We start from the raw sequence: 23,798 nt of genomic DNA, 5'->3' as shown, positions 1-23,798 counted from the left end.
CCTTCCGGTGCTGACGTTTTTTTTTCGGGTAGACAAGCAATTTAAATTTTCTTTCCAAAATCATTCCGCAATATAATAAATGATCACCCTATGAAAGCTTCTGGAAGAAAAACTTTTTGTACTGTTTTGTATAAATAACTTCCACCCCCCACAATAGCAAGAGCATTCATCGTTCAGGCGAGTGCTGGGTAAAAAACCGGATGAGACTGATACGAAAAAAAAACCGTTTTCAACTAAAATTTCAACTACTTATCACAAGAGAAAAAAACATCCCATCTCTACTTTGATGTAAAGATTTGTTTAACCTAATTCACGCCAGGGCTCTGAGAGATCAAGTTCTGCAATCAAAAACTACTCATAAAACTAATCAGGCCGCAATGATTTAGAGAGGCTGCCTGAATGCCGTGTAAATCGTGTTCAAAGATATTCACGGAAATACCCCAAGCATTCCTCGGCACGGCACTGAAGGAAACACTGAACGTTGAGAAAAAAACTCTCCCGAATGGCTTCCTTAGAAACTTTCCTGGAACCACCGCTTCAAGTACGGTTGGCCATTTAACGGCTGTATGTTGATCGCTTTTCTTCTGCTTTGGCTGTCCGTGAGTTGCATGTACTTCACTTGATCTTCGTTACGGTCTGCAAAGCACTATACCTGGGTCTACATGATAGAAATTTAGAAAACAGTTTTCATGATTTAAGTTCAAACCGTACTGCTAACGCATCCACATAGCATTCAAATACATTTAAGTACGGACAACATTCAAATACAAAGAAGCAAACAAAAGAGCTGGTAACAATGTGTACCGTAACTTAAAAATAAACGGTAACAGGTTATACAACAATGACCTTAATTAAGAAAGCCTCACAATATTATAAATATTTACAGTAGATAACAATAAACGCTAGTTCGATACACAAACAAAACAAAAAAGTACATAAAATCATAAAATATCAATGTGGAAGCCTCCTTCAATAAGTATTTCAGCTCTGTAAATATTTCCCAAAAAATCTCATTCTTTGCCCATTGCAACCGAGAACCGGTGAAATAAAGGGAACAAGCCGTAACTATTTTCATCGTAGGTCGAAACAGGGAAGAGATTTTTGGCGAAGGATAAAAAGGAAATTACCTCATCTATCTTAAGAAGTGAAACCGCTTTGAAAACTATGCGCTATCCGCCACCTTTATTATCCTGTGTGGTTCGAAGGACCGGATTTTCCGTTGCCAGCGTAGCTCTGCTACGCTTCGTGGCAAGTATATTGGCTAGGACTAACACCAATTCCAAGGCCAGCGGATGCACGTACCAACCACGCGGCATGTCGCAGCCAAGATACGGCATTGAGTAGCCAAGTATGAAGCCATCGGCTATAGGAGAGTCAGAAAATAGTATCCTTTTTCCCCCAAGTGCACCGTCACCTCACGACGCGCACTTCAATTCTAGAGTCTCCGCAATCTTAGTAGACAAATTTCATTCCTAAAACACCACGTGCAGTACTTCCGGTACCGACACTTACACCGACAACCACATTTATACTTAATCACACACAGCCAAACCACCCGTGCCGTTAGCGCTTCGCCCGCGGCTCAAACACCCGTATAGCTCACCCTAAATCCTTGTAGCAGCAATCCTGAAGTAGTTGAGAAAAGCCACAAGTGAAATGTGAAACTTTTCAACCTAACGGTAACTGATCACTTTTCTAGCGACGATATATTTATATTTTATTTGTGGTCGTCGCTTTTAACGCTTCTGCTCCTGCCCAACGTTTACTACTTATTCTAAAGAACTAGGCTAGTGACACGAGATCAGATGAGTCGTTGGTTCGATTGAGATAAGTTCGTTACCCAGCAGCTGTTCATTGTAGTGGAGAACCGTGAAAAGCGAAGGTAGCAGACGACATCTAGTTTTTCCCGTCGAAAAATCTTCTCGTGAAGGATAAGTACTTTATGAAACCTTTTTTTTTGGCTTCCCGATTAATTGGAAGCATGGAAAATAGTTGTTACAATGATGTTGTGCGAAGAAACAAATATTGAGCATGTTTTTGTACAATAATTAGTGTAATCCATCATAAACTGGTGTGATTTCCATCGGAAACTTTCCTGTCAGTTTGGTCTTTCTCATCTCATCTCAGTCATCTCAGTTATCTCAGTTTACAAGAAACCGTTGATCGAAATGTCGATCTTTTTCTAGCGAAAAATGATCACAAGAATGAGTGGTTTTTATTTCTTTAACGCAAATGGAAAGTCGATGATGATGGTTATGAATCAACTTCGTCCCCAAAAAAGTTTGAAGCAGTACGTACATCTAGACATTTTTCATAATATTTTGTTGCCCATCAAAACAAGCTTAAAAAAGTCGGCAGCGGGTATCACCATTATTTTCTACAACTATTCTTTAGCATGGACAGGAGACACGGCTCCAATGAGAGGCTTGACTCCTGTACACCTATATAAATTTATTTTTCCTCAAAGTAAAATAACCCACCGTCACCATCGATGGAGAACGAAACGAATCGAAATGTAAAAAATAGCCTCAAAAATGGAAAACCTACGCCGACCAAAACAAGGACACAACCGTACAATGAGAGTAACAAGCTTCAGTAAGCAAATAGAAAGATAAAATCTACCTCTACCGAGTGTGCGGATCCAAACAGATAACGGAATCGAATCGTAGATAACAGAAGACAGCGTCTCTTTTCTTTCATTTTTCTCCTTCCGACACTTCCGGTGGGACTGAGGAGGACAACACACAAGAAAGAAAGAGTTGTTGGCGTTTTTTGATGATGTCGGAAACCGCGACGGGTTGGCTCCGCACTGTGAAGCAAACGCCGACACCGAACTCGGTTGCTTTCATTTGAAACGATTCAAAATGTGCTGCAAGAAGTTCCTCGCTACTCGGGACCCTGTAACTGGCAACGTATCTGATCGTTCGTTCGTATCTGGTCTACGGGCCGAGATGTGGAATTCGGCTATTTGAATTGTAAATCTAGCGAATGATTGGTTTCATACCTCGAACGGGCACGATAACCGCACACTCCCTCCGATGAAACGAGTACACACGCTCATGACGATGATGTGCCGGTTGTACAGTAAAAAACTGGAATAAAAAAAATCTTGCAACCACCGACAAAACATAAGAAGCATCAGAAAATCTTTCGCTCAAACCGCCACGAGCAGCATGAGGTGAACATTACAGGATGGAACGTCAACCTAGCATCACTGTTCGATACGCCAATTTGAACGTCATTGATGGCAAAAGAAATGAAACTGCGACAAACGATATCGGGGGAAGGTTTCATTTTCGCATCTATTCGACCATTTTATTTCTTCAAAGCGCCACCCGCAATTTGTAACGAGCGGCTTCGATTGGGGGATGTTCTAGTGATAAAACGTCATTAGCATTATTCTCTTGATTGCAAATCTTGCAATCGGGTTCGAGAAGAGAAATTTTTTCACCGTTCGCCGAACACATTGCTGATGAGCGGTGTGTGGAGCAACTGACGATGAATTTAAAATGCACCATAAAATCGTTATCTTCTGTGAATGGCAATGAGCTGTGAACAAGTGTTACGGAAAAGTTAAGCTAGACGAAAGCTCCCCAGAAACTGTGATCGATTTTAATTCTCACCGAGATCAAAGCATTACCAAAAGGAATATTTTAAATGCCAACAGTTCGAAATTCTGTATAACGAACATTTTCAAAATTAAATTACAAGAGTTAGTAGCAAATTGGTCTCTGAATAGGGCAAAGCTGTCCAGGGGCTTTATATCAATAGGAGTTTATCCCATCACAATAGAGACCACATCAACAGCTCATGTAGCAACAAGAAACCATTTCTAAAACAAAACAATAAAGGACACATCCTTTTACAGCCACCCAAAGATAGCAATAAATAAACAATAGCAGATACGACCCCATAGCAATGGAAGAAAGCCGCGTTAATAAATATTGGGTTAGGGAATCAAAAAAATTTCGCGTGAATTTCAAAACTGTATTTAAGATGTTCCGATGGTACGATTTGCGTCAAATATACACCGTTTTTTGTATAATTTGCTCTCATTTTTGATAATGCATTTTTATAGAGGGCTTGGTCGTTATTGGCGAAAAACTTTGGCAAGCCATTTTCACAATCTTCTCTTGATCGCAATTTCTTAACACTCAGGAAGTTTTGCAATGCGCGAAAGGGTGATAATCACTTAGTTCAAGGTCCGGATTACACGGCGGTTGCATTAAAACTTCCCAACCAAGCTCCCTGGGGCTTCCAAGGAGTTTCTGGCGAAGCACAGTCCCAATTTCGGCCGTTTCTGGGCAATCGTTAGCTTCAAACGGTCCAGTTGATGACAGAAGGGTTACGAATTTAGTGTTTTGCCATACGGTAGCAATATACGGTAGATCCTTTTCAAATCCCATCAAATACACAGTAGAACCTTCCTTTCACGCTTTGACCACATTCTTTTTCGCACAATATTGTCTTATGCAACCCATTTCTCATCCCTATTAACTATCCGTTGAAGAAATGGGTCGATTTCATTCCGCTTCAACAAAGCTTCACAGTTGGAAATTCGATCCATCATTTTGAAAGTTAATTGGTGTAGCCCCCAAATATCGAGCTTCTTTTTCAATCCAGCTTTGCGAAAAAAGCTTAAAAATGTTATGTGGTCCTTTTTTAAGCTCCTGCAAACTACTGTTAACATGCTGATCAACTTCGATTATTTCTTTGATGTTATCGACATGTACGAATCTTTACCATTAAAATATAGTTAGGAACATCCTGTAACTCACAACTGAATGGAACAAACAAAAAACAACAACAGATTTTTTTGTGAAATGTGACCTTCACAGGGTGACAGGGTGACAGGGTGGTCCACCTAAGACACTTTTTTCTTTTGTTTACAAAAGAAACGGTGTAATATTTTTCGATCCTTTGAACATTCATTTGAAAGGTTCATTCATTCCATTTCTGTATAATTCATGTATAATATACAATTTTGGTCTAATGTCTATCACAATTGGCTTGGCTGTAGCCCATTCGATTAAGCTATTTTTGAGTACTATTTAACGCGACGTAACTTTCCATTTATTTGTAAATGTAAATGATAAATATAGTGGAAAAGTTTATTTTGTTGTAAATTTGTGGAATGTTTGTTATTCGTTGCAGACCTACTAAAGTATTAATGTTTTCACGGCGCACAGTTTACGGACTGAAAGCTCTGTAAACTTCCCAAGTGACCTCCGATAATGAAGTACGTTATGGTAAATGTATTAATTGCTGATAAGCACCACACCTGCACCTGCTGAAAGGGATTTAGCTCGATTTTCGTGTAAAGCTGTTCGTTTTTTGTCTCCTTTGCCTTTCGCAAACGATAACTCGACTACAATTGCATGGTGGATCGGCGGAGTTAAATGCAATGCTTTATCCTTCCATCGGGTTCGACCCGTTATATTATGCATGCATTAATTCACTTACTTCCAAATCCATCATGGCGCGGTGTTCTCACTTTTCCGATTTAACTACGTTTGACGGAAAATCCCATTCAATCCGACCTCCGGTGGGTATTTGTTTCGCGTCTGTCTCAATTCACCCGAACCCTCGAAGCGCTTAGTGAAAATATCCGAAAGCTACATATACGCACAGTGCATCACCAGTCTGAGGAATCGTCCGGAGGTATCACTTTTCCAACGCACCGCACAGTGGAGAATTTGTCTGGGATAAGCGGACATATTTGTTTTTATGAAGAAGCGGCAGGCTTTCTTAAAACTTTATTGTTTTCTATGCATGTGTTTTGATTAAATTCAATGCTTTTTTGTGTAAGGTTTTTGTGTTTTAAGGTTTTCAAACGCCTGATCTGCATTGCATTAAAATGGTCTAATGCATAATCGTCTGCAAATATCGAATTTCTGATAAAAATTGATTGCCTTATGAGTGTAAAAAAGGATATGAAATGATTGAGGAGCTTTACCCATTGCGTTTGTGGAAATTTCGAAACAAGTAATTATTACCAAACGAAGTATCCAACCCATGAACTATTATTTAAACGTTTGATAGAATAATTATTGGGCTATGTCTTCGTCCAAACTCATCTCGATATTATCTACTTGATCAGTCGCGGTACCCTCATTAATGGTTTCCTCCATGATAAAAAAAATCTTTAACTCCATCAGGAAAACTAGCTTATCGTTTTTTCGAAGCCTAGAATCCAATAAAATAGAACTATTTTTAGGGTCACCGATATGTATTTATGTATTGCCCGGATGAACGTGTCTTCTAAAATATTATCTCTGGAAGATTTTCTTGTGCGTGTTGCCTTGTCTAGTCTTAAACATTTATGCCGCGCTTCCAAAGTTTCTTCTCCCAGACAACCTAGTTATAAAGGGGGTCTGCGGTATTATATCCCCAGCATGAACCAATACTTTATGTATTGCAGCGGCTACATTAAACCAACTATAAAGCACTAAAACTCTTTGATATGTATCTCTACAATATGTGTCTAATTTTGCGGGAATAACTTCTTTCCGACAGCTAATGGTTATATAGATATTCCTAAACCTTTCTATCAAATCTTTATCTACATTGTAACAGCACTAACACGCCCGAAAACATTCGACAACAAACGCGTTGCATGAAGTGATTGGGCCTGCACCAGAGACACTGTTAACATCTCTGGTGATATTCGTAACAGTTCGTTTTTACGGGCGAGGTTGTAAGACCCGCACCAACCCCCCTTCTGCTTTTGCGTTATATTTGTTATCTTTGTTATCTACAGATTATCTTGTTCTAACTGGTTATCTCTTTCTAACTCTATCTGTCGGTTTGAGAGGGAGACGCGAGAGGTCGTGAGAGGATATGAGAGGATATTGGGATTGGGTGGCTTCATTACTGGTCATAACTACATACTATACAAATTTTTGTATTATACCGACTACTTCAAAATGCATATGCCCTATAATAAACACCTATACTGTATTCCGAAAAGGCATAAAAATTGCATATTATAGAATTCTATGCAAACGTACATTCTGAAACATGTGACATTCCTTAATGCCTTCAAGGTGTACATTTGATTGTTCGAATACAAGACAAATATTTTACCTACTAAACTAAAAAATAGAAAAGGCCTAAAGTTCATACAGGCAATATGTTTTATATGACCATTTCATAGACTAAGAGAGAGACAAGATAGACGGACTGTGCGGACTGTGCGTAAGCAGAACTGTGCTAACAATGGCTTTAAAGTAGCTGACAAAAGCTGATGGTATTACAGAGCCATTTTTATCACTCTTTCGACTTTGACAGAAGAATTCTCGGAATATACGCAACAAGGAAGGCTAAAAATTCGCATTGGTTATATACTTTAAAGTCTAAAAACCTCAGTTTTTTAAATTGGTTACGACCGCCTTTTACCATAGTGCAACGCCCCCACGTGGGACACACTGCTTTTTCCATTAAACTCAAAGTCATTTCCCACAGCTTTTATGTCGAACACCAATTGACCCGTCGGATCTGTTCCGTTTTTCGTTCTTCTGGAACCGAATGTGCGGAAATGTGCTGGAACATTTAAATTGGAATGTGCATGGACAGTTTGCCGACGATGACCAGCAGCCCGACTCGAACAATTCGGCCCTCGCAATTTGGGACAGCAGGGTCCAGCGTGAACTGAAACAGACTGCTGCACACTCAATTGCACATTCATAAAAACGCACTCCGTCCATTGAGTAGACGAAATGGAATGGAACTACCATTACTGCCGATAAATGCGTTAAAGCTGAAGCGAGCCACACTTTGCCGAGCCATTCCTCTTCCGAAGCCCAGCGACAATTTCAACCGAACCCGTGTTTGAGACACAAAAAAGGTTCGGGTGTAAGCTTCTGAAGACCAATTTAAGCGGTAAAACCTTCTTACAGCTTACGTCATGACTCTTACGCTTCTTATGCATCTACCAGCACGCCAAAGTCGGCCCTCGCGACAGGTTTTAATGTTATAAAGAACTCTCTTTGACTGTTGTAATTTAACTCTCGGCCACCAAGCGCCGCACAGCAACTATCGAAAGGATATAAATGAATTATGAACTTCCCCACTGGGCCAGCACGGTCCTTGACGAAGTAGAAGAAGGACAGCCGGGATCAACATGCACGGGAAGCTCAGATTACTCAATTTTGGATCAATTACTCTCCCTAATCCAATCAGCTTATGACAAGTGACCTGAAGGAAAATGAACCATTAGTCCAAGGAACAACGCAGCACTGGGCACGGGCTATCAGAATCAATAATAAATCAATGCCACTAAACTGGATTATCGAAATCGATGATGTTTCGGGCACGAAGTATTACAAATTCATATTCACCCTTTGTGGAGGTATTTGTCGAATTTTCTACACAAATTTTCGTATATTGGGGTTTAGCTTATTTCCCACAACTCTCTCTGCATTGGACAACCATCAACTCAAATTGATTGTATATCATTCGCACTCTTTGGCCGAATGGTGATTTTAACGTCTTGACGAAAGTTTTGAGAACAGCCGGAAATAAAAGAGAAAACGCTATACCAGCAAGATAAAGATAGACAACAGAGTGGATCAACAAACAATCAACACAAATTAAACTACAATTTGAAATGTATGTAGTTTAAAATGAAGCTGAAAGACGTTAATTAAAAAAATCGCTAACGAAGTTAGCAGTTGTTTTGTTTGGCGTAATTAGTTTGATGATTTAGCTATCTTCCTTTGTTAACAGTTATCTAGCAGTTTTTTAGCTGATACAGTGCATACTTCTACCCAATTTCCACAATCTAGATGCACTTTTTGAACTAATTTCTTTCAGCCACATAAATCATCTTACCTCAATGACCGACAACGCCATCAACTTTGTGAAGCCCTTCATACCGGTATCCTAGTGGTCTTAGACAGGATACCGGTATGTTTTCAGGATTTCCCAGGCCTGATTCCCGTACGTGTTACCAACACCGCACAAAACTTTGTCTGACGCCGTGACAAAACCACCAGTTTTCAGGTGTTTTGTCTGCACTTATTTTTCGATTTCTCGTGCCACAAGTTCGACAAGATTCTCCTCCACCATCTTCGTGGTCATTGAAGCACAAACGCGAATGCGGTGTCTGGCAAACAGAAATTTCGTTTTCTCCTGTCTCACACACTCAGATTCACGCTGCTTAACGAAAATCTCCACATTCTTCCGTAAGACAAAGTTCACTTATTCACTCCCTGAAGGTGGGCGGCGAAGTCCAGCCTAACTTTCGCAAAAATTCCACATCAATAGCAATGCGAACTTTTCCTTTTTTATTCGTCCTGCCGTAAGTGATAATATCTTTTCCCATGGTCCCGGTTCATCACCGGATCATCGTGGCTGGAAAATTTCCGGTACTTTGAAAGTGCTTAAACTTTGATTGGAAGCTAATCAGCGGCTTAAATGGATCAGGCAGCTAGGTAATCAAAGATTCAAGAACCGGGCACAACTATCGGTCTCACGTGATATGCCCCTCGTCCTCTTCGACCCTGAAGTGCATGTCTTTTCCTGAGTGGAGGTTGTTTTTCTTTACCTCGACCGTTGCCGATTTCGAAGCCAGAACAATCTGCCCTATATTGATGATCGACACTTTGATCTGCCCCCCTAGTGATGATCGACACTTTGAAATGCATCTGCACGCTACCGCTACCCAGTTGGCTGATGTTGTGTTTTGAAATAACCAGTAATCTCCTTTTAATCCAAATTAATACTTTTCGACAAGTATGGAAAATCGAGCAACTAACTATAGTGGTAATTAATGTGTTGCTGCACAAATATTCCTTTTTTAGTTCCTAAATTGATTGTAATTCGAACTGTGATTCTCCACCGGTTTCACAACACAGTTGTCGGTATATTAATATCTAATATCAGCTACAAATATTGATTGACAGCTCCAATATATATGCCTTCGTCGTCGTTGTTTGAATGCCGGCTTCACACAATTTTCGAAGGCGAATAAATGTTAATAATTTCGATTATCATATGCGATATGGACGAATGGCACTGCTGCGACGCTAGAATATTATTCGTGGCTCCAGAATAGTTTCTCAATACCTCGCTCGAATGTAGTGACCCATGATTAAAACCATTTATGGACACTCTTCACGATAGAAACGAAATGAAAAGACTCTTGGTAAGAACATAAAGCACAGCTAATGATCATAAACCGGTTCCTATTGATTCCAACGCCTAAAAGCCCCTCAATTGCCATTCTGGACTTTCGTAGCCACCAATTTTCGTTTCGTAGCCACCATTTTCAAATATCAAGTTCATTTTCATCGTCCGACCTTTCCTAGCGATCTTTATTACTTTCCCAAACAATTGTATTCGAGAATCCTGGTTTGTGCGCGCAGGAACTAAACTGTGAACACTAACCAATATCTGCTCATCCTACTGAGGATCAAAATTCATCCAATAAACACTTACCTGAAAATTACAGCATTTTCGTACTACGAAATAAATTTGCGCCTCGTGTAGCCCGGCAGTTACGGTGTACCAGTTTGTCAAGCCAATCCTTTTATTTATCGTTCTAAAATAAGATCATCTCAGTTACGTGAAAGAGCAAATTCAATAGCATCAACTTTTAAAAAATGACAATGGACAAAACGCCAACAGTTTTACCAGGCTGGATATTGGCCTAATAAAAAATGCAAGTATCAATATTAGTCTAATAAAAAAAGCATTGGAAGCAGATATTTCACCGCTTTGACCTTGCCCTGTGGCTTTCGATTGTGTAATGTAAATACGCGACTGAACTTTTAGTGAATTTTACATAAAAATACTGTTTAAACCGCAGTGGGTACCCAGCACGACCCTATATTTATTGAAGCATAGTTGAATCGACGGGAATTCCTATTAAACGAGACCCCGTAAAGTTAATGGTCGTTATTTCGCACCCAAGTAATGTGCATGAAAAACTTTCAAATAAATGGAAGTTACGGCAAGTTCTACAAGTTTACCTTTGCCTCAACATCTAGAACGACACCAATAGCGACGATGACTGATAACGGCAGTACAGCAAGCGTCCTGTTCTCTGAGTCATCACGAACGGGTACACCACACGACACCAACAAGTACCAACATGGTTCGACATCTAGCATCAGTCATCACCAACAACGGGTTCAACAATAATCAACGGGTCCTTCGTTCATAATAGATAATATAAACCGGTACATATAAATAGGGAAATCAGAAACAAAATGTAAGAAAATAAATTAGTCTTGTCCTAACAGTCGAACCGTGCGTTAAGGATCCATTCATAGACGTATTAATCACCTCGGGCGACAGCTCAACGGTCTCTTCCATCACTTTTCTGGCAAAACAGCCCGCGAGGAAGATATCTTCGTCTCATGCAGCCTGAGTCGTTGAACTTTCCTTAACAGAATCTATATGTTGGTCGAAGGATTGAAACTCATTTCGTTGGATAAATTGTAATAATAAAGGATAAATCGTGTATACGCAGGCCTTGGATAATGTATGTGAACACGTTCCAATTCATTCCACTATCAATTAATGGTGATACCATGTTCTGTTCTAAAATCTTTATTTAAATGTAAATATTATCACTAAAACACCTTTTCATTTTCGTCATTATTATATTTCATCACTAGTGTTGATCACCGTACAACAGAATGATCTCTAGGAGAAGAAAATTTACTAGTAGAAATTCACTAAATAGATGTCGTATCACTATTTTGGTGCCTATGAAACTCGTTTAATAATAAATTCAACGCACAACTCTCTCAGTTGTCATTGCCAGAGGTCTTCTATAGTGGATTCATGAAGTTCAATGAAGTTTGAGTACATACATAAAATTACTTGGATACATAAGTTGTGGGAGTAAAAAAGAGTATGCCTTCCCAAAAGGTGCTATTAATTTACTGGATATCGTGAGCTAACATTTTTAAAAGATTATGTGAATTGTGGTGGTTGGTTTGTAGGTAGGCTGCTTTTGCTAGCAACTATTAAAACGTTTCAGAAGACCCCACACAATCCCAATAGCCTTGGCTAACAGGATTCAGGAATAATGCTAATTCAGAATTTATGGCCGTTAGAGCTATTGATTTAAGGTTTCGTACCAATACGCCGCAACTTGGTGAAGTTCGATTCGATATAGTTTCGTTTTATGGATACGCTTCGGTATGTGATTGTTAGAAAATCGTTTGTACTGTTAGTGTAAAACACCAAGAAAAGTAACGACAACGCTGTTCCTTTTTTTTGAAAGTAATGCTGTGGGCAAAAAGCTGGAGGACATGTTTCTGCTCATAATAAAAGTGGACGCAGTCGACTCTTTTGTATAAGATATTCATTGTTTTACGCAGGGATCTATCTGACCACTGTAGCACGAATGAATAATTTCCTTTAAAGGTGCTTTTCTTTACGTCTACTCTATCGGCTTGAATTCAGTGTATTGTTCAACCTTAACAACGCATTTTTGCTGTTGATTTTAAACTGTTAACTCATACGTATTGTATAATTTTTAAACCATATTACTTGTAGCATAATTGAAAACATACAATGCCATGCATGAAATATTTGTTTTCAATATACTATACCAGCGCACTCCATACTAGTTTGCTGAGTGATGTAGCAAACTTATATTAAGAGGGAGCTACTCACAATATTGGGGCTAATAGCATTTTTAATGCATGTTATAATAATCCTCGAAACACAATTATGCCGCAGATCGTGAGAGATCTTTAAAGTACACTCCTCTATATAGCAATATATAACTAATAATACATAAAAATTGGCTAAACGACCTTTAGTGTTATTCTGCAATCAATACTTGACATTCTGTTTATAGTTTTTGGATATTTCAACCATTAATTGATCGATACATAGATTGGCTTAGGATAGGATTATTTATGTTTTCCGCTACTTATGATGATGACGCTCAGAGGAACTTGTAAGCAACAAATCGCTACAGCTTTATCACAACAAACGCAGCTTTCCTAGGATCTAAGACCCTTGACTCACATCCGATCGTAAGGACGGCAGCCACAATGATAGTTCGGGTTGTGGAAAATTTCCAGATAATCTAATATCATATTGATATGCATCCTGTTGACCGGTATACCATCAATAACGGCGTTGCACTATGTCTTACCAAATCCAACTAATTATGGTGTGTAGTCACCATTACTCAATTAGTTGCTGATCGTACTGATACAATCCACATTTTTAGTTTCGTGCAAGTGGTACGCACCGACATCAATGCTTGACTCCCACGAAATGGGCATGTTGCTTCCACCGATGTAGTTGCTGTACAATAGAGATTTCTGCTGCTGTGGATCATGCTCCGACGCGGTCGAAAATTTTCTTGGCACAGTTGTAAGCGCACCACCAGATCCCTGCATCGAAGGACATGCGGTTGAATTTCCATTTAGTGTAGATCCATTGGAAGCGCAAAGAAGTGGAATCGTGTCCGTGCAGATACTGGTCTGCGTCGCATCGTTATCTACTCCCGGACCAACCAAAGTGCCATTTATGGATTCACCATACGAACCGACAGGATTGTCCGACGTTTTCTCTACCGTGGCACTGACGTAGGGGCACACGTTTGATGAGCGCACCAGCATGCACCAATTCTAATCAATAGAAACCATCATGAAACATATTACACAGTGAACTCGTCAGACGCGCGCCAGAAACTTACCAGGATATTGAATGTTATAGCAAATATTACAGGCATCACACAAGAGTGAATGTTCTCAAGTGCGATCACCTCCAAAAACCAACAAATTGAGAAGATGGGCTGGAAGAACAGACCGAATTTGATCGCCTTTTTGAAATCATCAAAATCTTGCACATCCGATGTCATGCTGGGAGTTGCCAACTCGGCGAGCGACAATTGGCCAAGATCGATTCGTGTATCATAACAATCGAAAGATCGTTTAATAACATTTATCGCATTCTGGCTGGCAGTCGTCAGCCCTGATACACTCGTGGTCATGCCGATCGTCGTCTGCTGGGGTAATGTTACTACGGAGTGACGCGTTCCGCAGTCGCCGAATTCTTGGCAGCAACGATCTTTTATCTGCTCTAATTGCGGATAGCTGTTGCTGCGACAAACCATCGACATGTTCATTCCGACGAATGACGGCAGTTGAGGGTAGACTATGTCGTTACATTTGGAAGTGGTCTCAATCATGCTCTCAATGCTTTCGCACAGTAGCTCAGTCTGCTTCGTTGAAATGCGCTTCAAACTTAGTGTGCCAAGGACGGTCGTTAGAATGATGAGAAACGAAACCGGGATCATGAAGCTTACGATCATACCCTTCTGAATCGACATCCAACAATAACGATGCGTTTCGAATTGGTCTATCGACGAGGCGTAGGAAAACTAGAAAACACAAAATGAAACAATTATTCATATTTTAAGGGCAACAATTTAAGGCATCAAAAATAAAGCAACATTAGTTTGATTTAGAACTACTTACTAAAACATAGACAGCTGGAACACCATAACCCATCAAGTAATGATATTTTAGTTTTGGAGCGCATTCGTTAACGATTAAATCGTAGATGACGTAGATGTAGATGAAGCACCAAATGCTTGTACTCAGGTGGAGATAGTGCAGCAGAATCGCAATTAGCTGACATCTTATCGCATTGCGTGTCGCTTGAACACCGAGAATGAACGACAAATTGGATGCGATCAGTGCCAGCAATAAGTTCAAGCAGATGGGATAGAAAGCGTTGAAATGGCGCAGGCGTCGATTCCTGAGGAACAGTATCATACTGGTCAGGATTTGTGGAGCAAGCGCAAAAACTGCCCCAATGACAATCACATTGCCACCCAGATCCTTGCGCAAGCTTCCGTTGGTGCCGTAATAGATGTACATAATGTTGTCGATGAAGTCATGTCCCTTCATGTCATTGTTTAAGTTGTCGAATGAACTTTCATCATCCGTCGTGTGTACTTGAGGCAATTTTCGCAACGATTTTGAAGAATCTGTTAATCAAACAAAAAATTAGAAATTAGGCGCCGTGGGAAGCATTTCCAGCGTGTTGCATTACTTACAAACTTTTATCACATTTTCTTCACCCTTATAGCGACTGTGTTTCATGGTACTCTTGTTTATGAATGATGCATAGATTTTATCCGGATCGGGAAAGATGTCGGGGGGTCGGGTTCCCTCGTCAACTGCTGGTAATGAGCGGCCTACACCCTCTTCCGGTATTGGCAATCCGCCCAGCGTCATACCTGTTTCATAGTCTTGCCCGTAACCAGGTCGCATTTTCGATCCACTGTCGTAGTCGTAGTAAATTGGTTCCATAATATCTCCAGCCGGCCGAGTAAAGTTGATGAAATCATTGATAAATTTCGTTTCGTAGTTGTTAAACTTCGACCGGATGGCTTCGCATTCTGTACAAAAAATGGATTCACATAAGTATGGTACATGCAAACCATTTCCCATTTCATGCAACCCATTTCTATGACTTTCAGTCTGGTAATTTTTATATTAAGATATTATTTACTTCATATTATAATAGAAATCCATTGCCACGGTGTTGGACTATAAGCTCGACTCTTAGCCATCATCCCCATCTTATTTTCCACACTACCTTCTATTAAACTAAATCACTAAACTGCCTTAACTACTAGCCCGGTTTTAAGTAATAGATAAGAATATTAGCAGTGTGACAAGAAATCTAATCCTTATTTTTAATTTTTAATGTTTATATTAAGACATTCTTTACTTTGTACAGGGTGGTCAAATAAGCGTTCTCTTATTCATTTGGTTATAAAACAAAAACAGCTTAACATTTTCCGATGCTTTAATATTTATTTGAAAGGCTGATTTTTCAATTTTCTTAATGAAAAACAATGTTGTTGCTTGATGTTGCGGTTGCATTCGTTTTTTTAGATCAATCATTCATTAATAAAATACATTCAAACGAATCTACCGAAAACTGCAGTCCTTCATGACTCCATCGACAACGGACACATCAAAGCATCGCAAAGCTAGCCAAAAGCACAACGTAAGAGAACTGCTCTTCTGAATGCAGAAAGAATGGCAATCCAGTTCTTGTAGGGCGTCTTTCACTGCCAACTAACGTCTGCAAAGGAGCACGCTTCAAGAGCGCTCCAGTTGCACTTGCTAACGCTCTTTTCACAAGTAGCATTTGTCACGTACTGCTCTACTGCAAAGAACGTTCAAGCCACATCGCTCGTTTAGCTGAACATGAGAATGAAACTCTGTATGCTTTTCATACTTTTGTCACCGAATCACTTTTGACTTTTCAGTGAAACCCTACAAAACATTAAAAAAGCCAGTTTTAAATTATCTGCTTGAAACACGTTATAGAAAACAAAGCAAAGATACCACGGAAGCATAAAGAAACCCAAGGTTGGAAAAAATTGATCAAACTGATAGTATTGACGCCACACGGTACCATTTTTACTCGCCATGCACATTTCGTTTGTTTATATCGCTTCGTATAAGGAGATCGATTTTTCGACTCCATTAACTCTTCTCAACTCATACTCACAACACTGGCAACCCATAAGCCATGGTTATGAAGCGTTTGCCTAACTTCATCAGAATGCGTGAGGCTATGAAAGGAGATTATAATTGCGATAAAATAGGGTGATGACAACTGCGGCAAGAACTTACTAACCTGTCTAACCTCGAACGAGGTGTAAGCTACTAGTTATTTATGCATGCAAATTGAATCAAGTCACTAACATTTCGACGCCCTCACCAGCGGCATACCATGGCGCCAATTAGTTTGATACTCACGTAGTCTAGGAGAAAACTGCACCATAAACAGCAGATGAAATACAACCCATGGTGGAAGCATAGTGATGTCTCGAAACCCACCCGTAAAGTGTGTAAAACCTTAGCGTCAAAGACAGTGTCGCAGCAGCAACAGTTCAATGGACTCTATCGTTAGCCATCACAACATTCACACACTTTTTCACACGTTTATCGTTCTAAGTAGCGTATTTCAATCAATCAACTAACACCAAACTACTACAGTTAATGGAAGACTAGCAACAAACGTGTTTTATTGCTTGATTTTTGTTTGTACGAAAGGCCGTGTTTTAAAGAAAATTCATGGGCACCACCGGAGCACAATCGATAAATCAGTATACTGCGACCAACTTATATTGCATAAGTTTCACTCGTCATAACACTTTGTTTAATTTTTAACCGAAAACATTACGCACACTTTACGAGAGTCACACTTTGTTGGCTTGTTGTAATTCCTTCTTTCAGTTTCATTGCCTTTTCAGGGCTGTCTGCTATGTATACTGCCCCGTTATGTTATCACCTGTCTCCCCAAAAAGGATAGCACAAATTTCTCACCAAGAAACACACATCCGGTTCCGAGCACTGGTGCGCATGTAGTTGTCTAGAGTTGGTTTCATTTTATCATGTGACTGCCACAGTGTGTCATCGAAACAACATCATAATGGTAGAAAAATCTCACAATTCGCTTGAGTTTCACTGAGTGGTTCTAGTAATCCATTCTCTGCCACTAGCGACAACCATGCGTCTCCATCGCTACCTAGCAACCACAGAAACGACACTCATGAGTAGCAAACTGTTGTTCACTCATCCGGGCGTTCGCTCAAAGTGAATCAGTAAACACCGCCCACTCGCCCCACTATCGGTCTGTCAAACTGACCGCCACGACCGTCTGGCGCCTTGCAAATTCTCAGCGAAACTACCTTTGTTTATGACAAACCAGAGTCGGATTATTAATTATTATTAACCTTAATTCGGATTATTACAAAGTTCAAAATTCCAAGTCATTTTTTCAAGTCAAATCCAAATCAAGTCAGTCAACAATTGTAAAACAACGGGAGGCTTACAGGTTTTTGTTGCGTTTTTATTAAAACCTAACGAAACTATCAGTCACCGTAATAAGAACAACTACGAAACAAAAAACCAACTGTAAAACAAGCGTAGGATTACGGATTTTGTTGCGTTTTTATTAAAAGCTAACGAACCCATCACTCACCGGAATACATGATCAATTGACCATCGTTTTCAAAGCGAATACCTAGCAGCAGTTGTCAAAATTATTTCGTTTCTTCCTAAAAAGTGTAATATTTTGTCTTCAATGGGCTTCTATCATAGGAGTATAGCAACAAATCTAAGAAGTTTGCAATAATGAACAATTGATTGATATAATTCTAATTAAAAAACACTCCAGCTCGTCTCAATGTTATAACAAACAAATCAATACTGCATTAGTTCGCTGAAAGAGCGTGACTAATTTCGCTTCCCTATTGATCTTTAACATCTTTTTAACACTACTGGTTTTACGACCCTCCGATCGCAGTAAGCACACTGCCTGGAATATGTGTTGCCTGATTCGTTCAGTTCCTTTATTCGTTCAGTACTCAAGTCTATCCGAAGTATTAAATTGTGTGCCGATCTGTACCATTAAGCTTTTGAAATTCAAAATTGCTTTGAACAATATCCTTGTCACTTGCCCTTCTGAATTTTTACTCGACGAGTAAAAAGGGGTTTCTATAGCATTTATTAGGAACGACAACTCATTTCGATAGCTTCAATGAATTCCAATGGTCTACTAAGTCATACATGATACATCATTTGGTCCTCCGATCAATCATCGTCGTTCAGACAGCACTAACATTATGAACGTTGCCGCCAGAAAGAGTCCAGCTGGTATCGATGCCAGCAAACTGTATCGTTCGTCTACGAAAAAGAACAACAAATTAATAGATATTTCGAAACGCGAGATTGGCGGGCAGTTTGCCCTATCGTTCATACCCGTCATTGCATCGCTCTTTTTCGTTACCGCCCAACCTAAACTACGTTGAACCGCCATTTTCCACTTGGTGTATCGGGCGTTTCGTTCCTCTTCCGTCGTTGTAGGAAGAAATGTTTCATGGTGTGCATGTATTCCCACATACCCACTGGAAAAAGAACGTGCCACTATCAGTACCTCAGCAATTATCACTGATGGTTATCAGAAAATTCGATGAGGTCCAAACGAACTATGTTATCTTCGAAATTGATTTTATTTAGTTTCACTTAAACAACGAAATCTAGTATTGCTTAACACTACTCGTAACCGTTCACTAGCATTCGCAATATCACTCGAGGGCCTCAATATAAAATAATCTACGGATTAAAGAATAACGTCACGTACCAAAGACCATTACACTTACCGATTATCTGCATCGAATTTGAACAAGTCTACACCATCCGCTTGAGCGGCGGCCATCGCCGTACCGAGAGCTGCCGGATCGTGCACCTCCGTTTTCACTGAAAAGACAAAGTAGTAAAGTCAAACTTTCCCTATGCACTTAGCGCACTGAACACGTTCCCTACTAGCACATCCATCAAAGCGGTAATCAATGTAAAATAAACCCGTTCCGACCACTACGTTCGTGAGCGTTGCGCCATCGTAAACACTAGAGCCCTACGTTTACTTACACACAGGAATACCACTTAGATCCGCCTGCAGTTGCATTAGCAGCCCATTATTGGACATGATGCCGTCAGCGTGCAATTTGTTAAGATTTATGCTGTGAAAGTATACGACACCAGAACGATAAACACGCTATAACCACTAGCGAAGGTAGGAGAACAAGCATGGCCCGCACTTACCCGCAATCTTTTTTCATAGCCTCAATAATATCCCGCGTCTGGTAACAGACCGCTTCCAAAGCGGCCCGAACGATGTGGGGCTTAGTGGTAAAACTGGTCAAACCACAAATAATGCTGCAAATGGAAGAAACAACCAAGCATTAATTATGGGTGCACGGCAACCATAATCGATCTTCGCACGAAAGCTAAAACGCACGCGACGCGCGGCGTAAGCAACTATGAACTCGTGCGTAACGAAAAAAAGTATTTAAAACGACCAAGACCCTACACAGTCAACGGTGGATGGTGATGATCGCGGAACGATTGCCGTTCATTTTACGGAAGCTTAACGTAACAAACTTGTCTAAAGGCAACATAACCTTCATCTTGGCCACTGCTACTAACACTGACCTAAAAAAATCAAAATAAAAATAGTCAATCACGATCGGCACTGTGACAACGTTCAACGATGATCGGAAACTTTCGGGTTCTACTACCAACCGGTAATACTGCGGCTCAAACAAAGATGATGTCAAGCACGTCGATTTCGAGCGGGGGGGCAAAATCCCCACCGACTACTGCTATCTCTCTGGCTATGTGGCTCTATCTTAATTGTGTGCCAGTTTTATGGACGAGCATAGTACAGGGCTATGAGGCAAAATTGATGGGTTCAAGATAGGTTGCTCGGCGATCAAATTTGTGCTACATTTTTCGTTTACAAGTTAATATTAAATCCGAGATAAGGATGGTGCCGAAAAAACAAACGAGAGAGTTAAAAAATACGTTGCTTACCCGCGGGCATCCTTACGCCAGTAGGGAGCGTACAGACCAGTGAATGCAGGTACAAAGTACACATCGCCCGTCGATGACACACTGCCAGCAATCTGAAACAAGAAGTAATTGTACAACGAGTATTAACAATTTCATTCCGGTGAAACGCAATAGAAATGAGCAATGTTCGGACAATGTTTTTTCCTGTTTCAATGCTCCGTTGAATTAAAGACGATCGATGATCCGTAAATTAATCAATTACTCCTCCTATACGAAATTCGGCAAATAGAACGCCAATAATTGCATCGTCTTGATTGCATACATGTAAGTTAGCGATATTACGGACCTTCCTGTTTCAACAGAAGGTTTAACAACAATACCTTAAACATACATAAATTAGATTCAGTGTTAAAAAGCTTATTATTTACCGCTTACTGCTTATTATTATGGTAATTGCACTAGATACTCGTTATCTCCTTTAACCAGCAAAATTCACACTTTCCATGGGTGCACAGTGATGGTTCATAAAGCCATAAACAGTCTACTGCATTCATATACTTCAAAGTTCATATACCGCAAACGTACCTTTTCAGAGTCAACTGGAATGTCTTTGATCATCTCGAGATTGTCACGCAGCCAGTTCATTGCTACGCCGGCAACGGCTACAGAACCTTCCAAAGCATACACCGGCGGTTCGTTTTTTCCCATCTTGTAGGCCACAGTCGTTACTAACCCGTGCGATGATTGAACACACTAAAATACAATGAATATGCCGCAAAGGAAATTACAAAACAATGGAAAGGAAGAATGCAAACTTCGCGTGTTAATGTACCCTGGTTCCCGTATTGTACAGCAGAAAACATCCTTTGCGATAAGTGTTTTTAGCCTGCCCTTCCTTCAGGCAGCGTTGGCCGACCAGGCTGGCCTGCTGATTACCGAGAATAGCACTGATAGGAATTCCGTCCAGTACACTGTTGTCGTTAATGTAACCGTAAATCTCCGATGAGCTCCGGATCTCGGGTAGCATGTCTGGATGCACGGAAAACGATTTCGTCAATTGGGGATCCCAGTGAAGGGTTTCAATGTTCATCAGAAGCGTCCTAGAGGCGTTCGTGACGTCAGTCATGAAGGATCCACCCTGAGGGCCACCGGTTAGATTCCACAGTAGCCAAGTGTCGATCGTCCCAGCATAACATCGCTTTTCCCGGCAGGCTTTCCGCACAGCGACTACTTTCTCCTTCAACCATTTGAGCTTAAGGGCCGAAAAGTAAGGCGAGATGGGAAGGCCCGAGATCGTGCGAAAGTTGCTGGGACTTTGATCAGGTTGGTGCGCCAGCACACTGTCCATCATTTCAGCTGTTCGTATGTCGTTCCAAACTGCAATCATAGTCAAAACATGTTTTAATGATTCATGGTGTGGCGGCATAGTATTAACGACGGTAGAAAGAATAAGCACCGCTCACCGATTGCATTGTACAACGGTTCACCGGTGTTTTTATCCCACACAACGGTCGTTTCGCGCTGGTTCGTGATGCCGATGGCCGCAATGTCCTTCACCACGTATCCTGCTCGTTCCATTGTGTAGCACGCCTCAACAATGCAATGCCGCACTGCCTCCAGAAGCTCCTTCGGATCCTGTTCGCTCCAGCCATCGCGCGGTACAATTTGCGTGATGCGCACCTGATGCGAGAACAACTCCTCGAACGAGGGTACCTTGTAGATCTGCGGGGAAAGTGAAGGTAGTTCCAAATTCAACCCAAATCCAAACATAGTTTTGCTTCAACGTCCGCTGTCTTACCACAAACCGGGCACTGTTGGTGGCTTCGTGAATGACGCCAATCAATTTGCTACGCTGTGACGAAGCCATACCGGTCGTCTGGTGAAGTTAAGTTTGGTAGCTAGGCCGTGCGTTCAAAGTATTAGAGTGTTTGGCAAAAACCGGAATGCAGCCACCGTTGAGACCTTTTACGTACGTACGTAAAAAGCTGACGATCATTCGTTGAATATCACTTTGTTTGCTCTCCCACTTCACTATTCTGCTGTATATTTCACTATATATTTTTTTGACCTCCTTTACTACTTAGGCCTGTCTGTCCCTGGTTTTCTCAAGAGAGACGCTAGACCGCATTACTCTGTGTTTTGCGCACGTTGCATAATGTCGATCAACCATGCACGTGTCGGTTAAAGAACGAGCAGAGGATTGGTTGCATACTCGAGACTTCGCAATCCAGGAATGCCCATTAGCAAAGGCTGACTCAGCAGCACGCCTCCACGAACAACATTCCTCGCACTCCGGCGCGTTATCGCACACACGCGATGGCATCTAATAGGCACGATCGCTCAAACAGAGGCCGCTGTTCGCGCGGGTGACGATCACCAGCGCGGTTCAACAACAAACCAATAACTAACTGACTATATTCGTCATGCTGCCGACGAATGTTTACGCGATGGCTGCGTCACATGGACGAGGACGAGTCCGAATGCAACACACCCCTGGCTCTTATCTAGACGCCAGCCGCAGGCAGGAAGCACACAACGCTCACCAATAAACATCGTGACCTCTGCACGGCCACTACATGGCGCAACCAAACCGGACTGTGAACACCAAGCCGGTGCCTTCTACGGCCGAATCCGGTTCGCAAAACCCGTCTACCGGTATCGGTATCGTGGCGTGTTTTGGTCGTCATCACTGGTCAGAGAACTTCCCACGTTTTGACGTTTCCGAGCGGCGCTGACGCAAGAAAGTTTTCGTCACTCACAACACAACGTATCTCACGTACCGCGTGTTGAAGTGGTTCTCAAAATCGGGTGTTTTCAGTTTTTCTGAGTTTTTATTTTCTAAGGTTGTAAATTATTGTGCCCAACAAGCTTTACATGGCTGATCTCGGCACTTACACACCATCGCGACTGCAAACACTTTGTCAAAGTTAGCAATTGAATGAATATGGACGAGTGATAAGAAATATCACGCTTCAGAATGTTCTGCTGCTTCTGTTTGTCTACTAAAGTGTTCATTGATATTAGTAAATACACAAACTGGCACTATCAATTATCGCAAATCCAAATAAAAGATAAACCAATTTGAGATACACGGACTCTCTCGCGTAGCAGCAAATTTTCAACGAGCCTCTGAACGTGTTTCGCACTCAACGAAACCTTTTTGAAACAATACTCTTGTCTGCATCGCGTATTTCGGATGGGAAAGTGTTTCAAGTAGGCATCGAAAACGGTCAAACAAATACTATTTTCTCAGTACATTAATCATCCGACAATAATAACCGCCAAGCGGTCCTGGTGTGAAAGTTTCTTAGAACGATTCACAGTTAATTCCAACACATTTGGCGGTAATTTATTCTGACGTCATCACGGCGGCAACACGCATGTGCGCGAGTTACTAGCCTTCAAAGCACGTCATCGTATCACATGAAGCTCGCT

General features: G+C 41.0%; 2 protein-coding genes across 3 annotated transcripts; both read right to left on the bottom strand.

Moving 5' to 3' along the window:
- Nucleotides 1-12,644: 12,644 nt before the first annotated feature.
- LOC131210237 (uncharacterized) lies at nucleotides 12,645-16,957 on the bottom strand. The gene is made up of 5 exons (XM_058203450.1): nucleotides 16,764-16,957; nucleotides 15,041-15,385; nucleotides 14,457-14,971; nucleotides 13,673-14,359; nucleotides 12,645-13,604 (listed from the first exon to the last, which is right to left on the bottom strand). Exons 1-5 carry the CDS (start codon nucleotides 16,822-16,824, stop codon nucleotides 13,164-13,166), a joined length of 2,049 nt encoding a protein of 682 aa, XP_058059433.1. The 5' UTR covers nucleotides 16,825-16,957; the 3' UTR covers nucleotides 12,645-13,163.
- Nucleotides 16,958-17,838: 881 nt separating this feature from the next.
- Nucleotides 17,839-22,996, bottom strand: LOC131212661 (glycerol kinase 3-like). Of its 2 annotated transcripts, XM_058206603.1 has the most exons (10): nucleotides 22,162-22,996; nucleotides 21,827-22,085; nucleotides 21,196-21,740; nucleotides 20,949-21,116; nucleotides 20,385-20,476; nucleotides 19,614-19,727; nucleotides 19,440-19,531; nucleotides 19,172-19,268; nucleotides 18,771-18,916; nucleotides 17,839-18,695 (listed from the first exon to the last, which is right to left on the bottom strand). In XM_058206603.1, the coding sequence occupies exons 1-10, from the start codon at nucleotides 22,228-22,230 to the stop codon at nucleotides 18,607-18,609; spliced, it is 1,671 nt and encodes a 556-aa protein (XP_058062586.1). In that variant the 5' UTR covers nucleotides 22,231-22,996; the 3' UTR covers nucleotides 17,839-18,606. The 2 variants fall into 2 exon arrangements, with proteins under 2 accessions (XP_058062586.1, XP_058062587.1); XM_058206604.1 differs by lacking the exon at nucleotides 17,839-18,695 and having other exon boundaries at nucleotides 18,796-18,916; nucleotides 19,153-19,268.
- Between the last annotated feature and the right edge of the window lie 802 nt (nucleotides 22,997-23,798).

Source organism: Anopheles bellator, chromosome 2 (assembly GCF_943735745.2).
Source record: "Anopheles bellator chromosome 2, idAnoBellAS_SP24_06.2, whole genome shotgun sequence".
Classification (NCBI taxonomy): Eukaryota; Metazoa; Arthropoda; class Insecta; order Diptera; family Culicidae; genus Anopheles; species Anopheles bellator.
The sequence above is the reverse complement of the archived record's forward strand: the minus strand, read 5'-3'. Positions and strand labels throughout refer to the sequence as shown.

Bases quoted from the DNA above. Each gene is read 5' to 3' on its own strand.
- LOC131210237 (XM_058203450.1), bottom strand. From the start codon at position 16,824: ATGCTTCCACCATGGGTTGTATTTCATCTGCTGTTTATGGTGCAGTTT. The intron at 14,972-15,040 runs GTAAGTAATGCA...TTTGATTAACAG, and splicing joins AGAAAATGTGATAAAAGTTT to ATTCTTCAAAATCGTTGCGA. The intron at 13,605-13,672 runs GTAAGTTTCTGG...TCTATTGATTAG, and splicing joins CTATAACATTCAATATCCTG to AATTGGTGCATGCTGGTGCG.
- LOC131212661 (XM_058206603.1), bottom strand. From the start codon at position 22,230: ATGGCTTCGTCACAGCGTAGCAAATTGATTGGCGTCATTCACGAAGCC. The intron at 21,741-21,826 runs GTGAGCGGTGCT...CTATGATTGCAG, and splicing joins ACCGTTGTACAATGCAATCG to TTTGGAACGACATACGAACA. The intron at 18,696-18,770 runs GTATGAACGATA...TCTTTTTCGTAG, and splicing joins AAAGAGCGATGCAATGACGG to ACGAACGATACAGTTTGCTG.